Here is an 8,235-nt window from a genome sequence, read left to right on the forward strand (position 1 = left end):
CATCAGAGGATTTTAGACAAGTGGGGAAGGTTTTGCTTATTTAGCACATAATTACATCCCAGTGGGAGGTGAACTCAGAATCTATTTCATCCTCCGATCTTCTAATTTGAAAAAAAAAAATTGCTGCAGATCCTTGACGTTGGATTGGATTCCTCAGTTTTAAATGTCCTTAGGGGGGTAAATCCAACAATTTATGTATGAGGCTTTGTGTCTGATCAAAGGCAGATGATTAAAACAAGAGCTTCATTTGGTTTGCAATACCGGTTTCCCTTATCTTTAAACTAAAGCATGTTCTGTCTACATCTGTTTACACCGGGGATCAGAGGGAAGTGGCATTTTAACCCCGTCTACGTCCTGCACATATGTTCTCAGTTTCTCAAGAACAGTTTCTAGCATCAGGCCTTCAGGTTTGTAAACTTGCAGTTCAACTCATGACTTACATGCACTTTCTGCACATTTGTTTTCCTGCCTGTTGCACTTCATTTGGAAAACGTGAAACAACTGATACACACACGTTGCAGTAACTATTCACACACACTCCATCCAGTTAAAGTTGCTACTTCATTTGCAGCAAATGTCACGCTGCACCTTTAATTGTACATTCTTTTAGTTTTTATTATATTGTATCTTACTTTTCTACTGTAAGCTCTTTCGACCTTGCTTTTATTTTTATTTAACCATTGAATGATTGAATGGTTTCTTCTTGTCCAACTCCTTTCATCGTACGTTGAGTCTGTGTTAACTGCATATGACAAATAAAACTTGATATGGCAGAATTGACAATAAAGTTGACTTTGACTTTTAATAAAATATTTTTTAAATAAGCAAAGTATGTGTGTAGAGAGCTTATTGATTTTCCATATATGCTGTGCAACACTATACATTACTCTACACACTTTATATACAGTCTCTGATTCGACAACCTCCAGACGACAGGCAGCATTCTGCTCCGTCCACGTAGCAACCCAAAATATTCTCCCCGGCCATTGGTCAACTATTTAATTTAAAGGCCTTTTTGCAGCCAATCGGGGCAGAGCGGAGCCCGGCGTGGGGACATTCGCTCTGATTGGTCAAACCTTCTGGTCAGCTGATTGTGAGGAAGGTATAAGTAGCCCTCAGAAGTTTGCCTGCTGCAGTCAGTGCGTGTTTGTGAACAAGTGACAGAAACAAAGCAGCGTGTTGCGTGTGTTTGTGTTATTCATGAGAAGTTGTGTTTTTCCTCTGGACATTACTGGAGGTGAGTGGTTTAATATCCGGAGCAAGCTGCTGTTAGCCTGAAAGCAGGGGAGCTAATGTGTGACAGTGTCAAACCAGCTGTAATTAGCCGCCCGTGTCTAATTGACGCTAACGTGTCGCCGTGTGTCTTTCAGGCAGCTTCCGCTAAAACAAACTCCTGGAGGAACCGCCGCCGTCATGGTAGCCACAAGCACTTTGAAGACCAAAAGCAGCGAGCGCATCTCTGACCTGGTCGACAGGAGATCTGACCAGAGCTGTATAGAGAAAGGTAAAAAAAAAAAGGTTTGTTTGTGTGTTCGTGTGTGTTTGGAGCTAACAAGCTAGTTTCGGGACACTTCCAGCGGCGGTGCGCTTGTTTATCCCTGTGTGTGGTGCATGGCTGCAGCAGCGGAGGGGCGGGGTGAGGGGAGCGCACAACAACAAGAAGATGAAGTCATCCCTGTAGCCTGGTTCTGCACAGAGGCGCCGTTCATCCACTAACTGCGTCTACCAGTGACCAGAGCAGGATGTGTGCATGCACTTCACCTGTATTGTCTTTGGTTCGATTCCCTTATTTGTGTTTTGTATGTTTGAGCAGTTTGTCTGAGATGTTTTTGTTTTTTCTCTCTCGCAAATCTGACACAAAATCACCAGAGGGGATGCAAAAGCAGATCAATTAGGATAATGAAATTATATGTTTGATAAAGGGCAATATAGCAAAATCCTCTCCATATTGATCCATTGCTTATGCATTGTTCATGCAGGGTGAGGAGGTGTAACGTGTTGTTTCCATGTTTCACCTCAGATTTGTAAAATGTGTCACTTCTCTGCTCATAAAGAGTTAAAAACCATAAACTTCACTCAAGAACATAAAACTTGATCTTTAAACTTGAAAGAAATGTGACATTTATTGTGATAATTATCAATGTATAAAATCTTCATCTTAACATTTTGGCCCATATCACCCAGCATCACTTACTTTAACCACGTATGCATGTGTCATTTACTCTGGGTCAATACATGATTTGTGCATGTTTCGCCAGCATCTTTTCCCCCTGGCACTTGATATGTTATTCACATGTAAAGTGGCAGTGGATCCTAAATTGTTCACTTGCATCGTTTCCTCAGAACTGGATTTCTGGGATCCCTGCTTGGCTGAGTCCCACAGGAATGCAGATGTGGCTGAGGACCGAACCTGTCAACAGCTGGCCAAGATGTTTGAAAACTGCCTGTCGAGAGCCAAGAAGACGACGCTGCACTGCTCCTCTGTGCTGGTCCCAGAGAAGCTAACTCGGAGGATAGCTGTGGAGGTCCTGCGGCTGGCGTCCTGCGAGCCCTGCGGCCTGCGTGGCTGCGTCCTCTACGTCCACCTGGAGCAGGACAAGGGCTGCAAGCGGCTGGAGCGCATCGTGTACGATGCCACCGTGGTGCCCACGTTTGAGTTGACTCTTGTGTTCAAGCAGGACGGCACCGCCTGGCCCAGCCTACGGGACTTCTTCTTTATGGGAACCTGCTTTGCCCCTACTTTCAGGCATGTACTTAAGTTGAGTCCAGGTTTCCGTCTTGTCAAGAAAAAACTGTACTCCTCCTCGGCTGGTACCGTGGTGGAGGAGTGCTGAACTATGGGAGGGATTAGAGTGGGTGTAGAGTTTCCTGTGGGTAAACGCACTTCTGCCCAAATGTAAATGACACTGCTGATGGTGTCATGTTTTCTACAGTGTTCTTGTACAGGTTGAGCTGCTCGTCTGTCAGTTTGCAGCTTGGGGATTTAAAGTTTGAACGGTTGTGCACAAATGAGCCTGATGGTTCCGCGTCTGGCTTCATTGTTTCTAAAAGTGCATTTTTATCAGCAACATTGTGATATCCTGAATGTTGTTGTTTTTTCCCCTTATAAGAACGATCGTTACTCAAACCCAATTTTAGACAGTACATTTTGCAGATGAATGTAAAGCTATGTTCACATCAAGCTGCTTGAGAGGGACATGCTGTGGGTGCACTTTGGTAAAGACACTAGCCACTTTGTTGATGCATCTGAATGTTTCCAGATGCATTGAATGTGTTCAGCAACAGTTAACGCACCGAGGCTTGAATGGGAGACTGAGTTTAGTCTTTGGGGGCCATATGTAGCTGTCGTTGTACGATGCTGTATTTTGGGCTACAGATGTATTTAAGACTATTTCTTGTGAAGATGCTGTTGTCTTGGTGTGGGCTTCTCGCACTTGGGGAATGTTGATGCCTTAAATCTCATGTCCATTTTTTCACTCCGATCACAGATGTGTGTGTATACGTTTAGTATAAATGTTTTATTGTTATTTTTCTTTTTTATACCCTCCTCCCCCAGACACACCTTTTCCATGTAGAAACTTTATATATTATTTAAAGGATGGTTCACCAAAATGTAAAAGCAAATTGTTTTTATGTCATCCATTATCTGGGATGTGCAATGAATTTTTTTTCTTTTCTTTTTTTTTCTTTGTGAATTCCCAGTAATTTTTCAAATGTTTTTGGTGCCATTTGTACTTCTTGTTGATGGAAAACTAGTCCTTGTCTATTAGACATTAAAAAAATGTAAACCTCAAATAACATGTCGGCCTCATTCTGTGTTTGTTTTGTCTGAATAATTGTTAAGCACCCACACAGCACTGTTCCTACCCTGGAGATGTTGACGGGCTGCAGCGGCACAATGCAGCCGTTTTTTAAGGAGAACAAACAAGATAAGAACATCATGCATCATCACTGGTTGGCCAAAACGTCACCAGCAGTTACTGTAAAACTTCTTAATATACATGAAACATCGATAATTACAAGAGCAGACTGACTCTTAGTCTGAAAATACAACAATGACCCATCAAGGATTCATTAATCGCTCTTGGGACAATTCGATTTTTCCAACAAATCCTGCTGCAGTCAGGTATTTTTCATGTGGGGTCAACCCTGTGCACGAGGAACAGCTTGTGCACGGCTGCAGCTGTTTGTATCTGCACATCAGCTGCTTGAGTGAACCTGCAGAGTTTGTGTGACATTTCTCTCACTCTCTTTAATGGAGGCATCTCCATGGTGATTTTGAGGGCCTCCGTTTGTGAACCACACTAATGAGAGTCCGATGAATTGAAGACTTTGACACCTGCTCGGGACATTTGAGCCCGAGACCCTTTTTCTGTACTTCACCCTCATCTTCTTCATCTTTGTCTCTACATGGATATTAAAGTAAGTTGGCTGCTGACTTGATGGTGAACTACTCTTTGTTGATTATATAAAATTAGACCAATCGCGCAGTCCGCCGTCATTCTTGCACAAACGAGAGAACAGGCTGACATGGGGTCAGTGGACTAATGACCGGAGCACATGATCTTGGCAAAGATGCATCGTCGTCATTGTGATGGGACAAAGCACCAGTGATTATTGACCCAGTGTCACACGTACGTGCCGTCTCCTCGTCCCGTTGCCTTGCTGGGCTAAAGTGGGCCAGCAATACAAGTTTGCATTGTGGAGCCCATGAATATATTCAACTCTAAGCAGACTTACACTTAACCCTATGACTACTACGAAGGAAAGCAAACTAGTTTGTGTTTTGAAATTGTCAAACTATTCCTTTAAAAATCAGTACTTTAATATTTCAATCCAGCCTTCAAAGCTTTATGAGAATCCTCGTTTTAACGTGTGAAGTTTACAGTGTCTCACATCCTTGATTTTGTGCCGTATGTCGAAATAAAGGCAGAGGCTGCTTCTGTTGAGGGACACGCATGGCCGGAGCCTCATGGAAAAGTACTGAGGGCCTTTTCGCCCGGCTGCAGCCAAAAGAATCGGAGCTGCACCGCCTGGCTCTGGCAGCTCCTTCACTGCAGCTCAGGCATCTACTGGTTGCACCGGATAACCTCAGTGTCAACACCAGTCACCTCACAGTGTGGGGTTTTGAATGACACCTCCTTGTTGTGAAATAGGTCCTTCCCCGTCATACGTGCACTCACTAAACGGCACATGACATTGATGGCCGACAGATGTTTACCAGCTCCAGGTTGCTGTCCCCCCCCCCCCCCCGGGCGTCACTGGATAAGGCTGTTTGTTTACCAAGAGACGAGCTGGGCGTCATTCATGTTTCCTTCCTGAGCCTCACAACAGCCTCTTTCTGGGAAGGTGGATATCTGATGAAGTTGGGAACATGCCCGTCACCCTGGGACTGTTTATCTGTCTCTGAAGAGCTTGTGCGTATAATCTGCATAGAAAACTATAATTATGAATTCTATTTTGCAATAAATTCATTAATCATCTTTACTTTTCATGTTAGTTTGCATGATATTCAAAGTCGATCTGATCAGACGTGTATTCATGTATCTAACTTTTTAATATCAATCTATTATAGTGTATCTAAGGTGAGACGTATAATTGATAGTAATAGCTAAGTAATACTCATGCTTATATTATCAGCCCATATAGGTTAACTTGAAATGCCACAGACTCATTTAATATGTCCGAATGGCATTTTCATTATGGTCCTGGGTCGCGAGCCACTGACAAATCAAACCACTCACTCCCCAAAGACAGAGAGTGATATTTCCATCCAGACAGACCGGGACTCTGGTGGGTAAACATGAGCTCGTGCTTTGCTCTCTACTGACGTTGTATCACATGGTTCCTGCGTATTGGTTTTCAAATCTCTCCTACACTCCAGCATTCCACGGCCTTTTGCTGCCACCGGAGCTGGCGACGTGTGATGTTGGTGAGAGGAATTTGAAATCACTTTGCATTGCCGAGTGGCACCTTGACGGCTCAGTGCGATCTGACAGGAGTAAACACGGGCTGAGGGACATGATCATATTCAACGCTGTCAGTCTTAATCGAATATATGGACACAAGGGGAGTAGCTAAGATATTGTGGCATTCTATTTAATTTAAGATATCTTATTGTTCATTTTTAAAACTATTGCATGCTTACACACTACACACAGAGGGCAGCATGGATGACTGTGGACCATAGACGATATCTAAAGATGGTCAATGCAGACTCGATTTCCTTTCCACCATCCAGAAATGAAGCCAACATTTCCTGTTGCAGTAGGGATCAGGGGATGGAGGTCAACAGTGAGGTCATGCCGATATATGCACTTGACCAATCGCAAGTTGGTCTCAGCTGCCAATCATGTAATTTCAACTAATCAAAACGACTGAGACACTTTGGCTTGATTTAATGTAGTGTAGCTATGTGATGAAGTTATATCCCTGCAATAAACATTACACATAAATGTTAATCTTACTGTTGAGATGAATTTCAGTTTTTCTTGAATTGCACCGTTAAACTGAAATGTCATTCTACTGCTGTATATTTGCTCCATCCTGTTGACATGCAGGATCTTCAGGTGCAAAATATTAAGAAACATTTAAATATCATACAGTCTAATGCAGCAGCTAAAAATGAGCCTGATAACTTCCCATAGAGAGGATTCAACAGCAACTAATGCATTACACTACATTGGCACAGAACTAATAGAAGTTTCTATTTTTCTCGTTATTCTGTTTTTCCCTCACGTCCATGTGTCAATCAAGATCCACACTTTGAATGATGCTTCATGAGCTGCTTTGTATTTTAAAGAGCATCTTAATACAGTGCCGTGCAGTTTCCGATCACATGATTTGAAACCTCAAGGTGCTAAGCAGCGCCAACTTGGCAATAACATTGTGTCCTGTTTTCCTTTGCCGTTTTAGTGGCTCCGGTATGTTCTTTTGGTTTTACATTTAAAGTTGAGAACTTCTTGCTCTGATCAGATTACTATAACTTCTGTAAAATGCATTAGTTTGAGTTTGACGTTCTTAAATAAACCAGTTCTGTTAAATGAAACAAAATAGCCCCAACAGACACATGATGCACATGTTTGACAGCGGCGTAAAGCCTAAAAGAATATGTATATTTTGAGATGTTGCTATGCCGTTTGCTATTTGTGTGAATGAGTGTTGCTTAAGTTTCACCACAGTGTTTATCTGGCTGGAGTGTGACCTTGGTTGGTGCTGCCTCTGGAGGGTTTGGAACAGACAACTCCTCCATAACAACTGCACTGCTGGCTTCAGACGTGGATTTCTCTGGCCCCAGACCAGTGGGTTCTGTCTCACTTTTAACCTTTTATAGTGGAAATAGGTCATTGCCTGCAGGGTGAAGTAACCTCCATGACAATGGTACCCTTACATTGGGAATCAATGTGAAACAATGGTTTTGCTGAAGAAGTATTGTGCATAAGCTTTTTTTTATAATAGCAATGACTAATTGTGACAGACGCATTTGATTATTTCACATTTTCATTGAGAATGCCCTGCACAAATGGGCTTCTTGAGGGGAAAGGGAATATAATGCGCAGTATCTGTTTACGCTCGGTCAAATCCCAAAGTAAACATGAACTAAGTCGACAGTTTGACCCTAGTGAATGGTCAAAGTTCAACTCTGACGTCATTGAGTCTTCAAATATCAGAATCAGAATCAGAATCAGAAAGTATTTATTGCCAAGTAGGTTTACACCTACCAGGAATTTGCTCTGGTAATCTATGTGCATACAATGAACATAGAAACATAAAAACACAATAAATACATTACACATAAGAAAAGCAATAAAAAAAAACCAGTATATATTTACTCACTATTTACTTCTTATTTACTCACTTTTTCTAATATTTATACATATCTAAATTAGACATATCTAAATAAAAATATATAAAAGATAAAAGATATAAAAAGTGAAGTAAAAAGTGAAATGCAAAATGCAAAACAGTGAACAGTGTCAAATTGCAATATGCAATGTAATGCAGTATAATATAATATAATATAATGTGTTAATTTAACACATCCTTGAGGTGTGGGGGCGGAATAAAAAGCTGCATTGCAAAAAAACAATAAGAATAAGAATTCGATTTTCCATTCTAATAACAGATTTATATCGGCAAGAATTAGAAAAGGCAAATTATAATTATTAGGAGATCCTTGTTGCCTTGGAGTGGGTAGGAGAATGTTGCCATAAACCCTTTCTCACCTCTCTCTTC

The 8,235-nt window shown here is 41.7% G+C and overlaps 1 protein-coding gene across 1 annotated transcript; it reads left to right on the top strand.

Annotated features, from left to right (window-relative positions):
- Positions 1-1,090: 1,090 nt before the first annotated feature.
- LOC128430085 (DNA damage-inducible transcript 4-like protein) lies at positions 1,091-3,798 on the top strand. Its single transcript, XM_053416040.1, has 3 exons — positions 1,091-1,237; positions 1,371-1,504; positions 2,344-3,798. Exons 2-3 carry the CDS (start codon positions 1,414-1,416, stop codon positions 2,832-2,834), a joined length of 582 nt encoding a protein of 193 aa, XP_053272015.1. The 5' UTR covers positions 1,091-1,237; positions 1,371-1,413; the 3' UTR covers positions 2,835-3,798.
- Positions 3,799-8,235: the final 4,437 nt, after the last annotated feature.

This window comes from Pleuronectes platessa, chromosome 23 (genome assembly GCF_947347685.1).
Source record: "Pleuronectes platessa chromosome 23, fPlePla1.1, whole genome shotgun sequence".
Lineage (NCBI taxonomy): Eukaryota > Metazoa > Chordata > Actinopteri > Pleuronectiformes > Pleuronectidae > Pleuronectes > Pleuronectes platessa.

Coding starts and splice junctions, on each gene's coding strand:
- LOC128430085 (XM_053416040.1), top strand. CDS start 1,414: ATGGTAGCCACAAGCACTTTGAAGACCAAAAGCAGCGAGCGCATCTCT. Junction 1,505..2,343: donor CCAGAGCTGTATAGAGAAAG/GTAAAAAAAAAA, acceptor TCGTTTCCTCAG/AACTGGATTTCTGGGATCCC.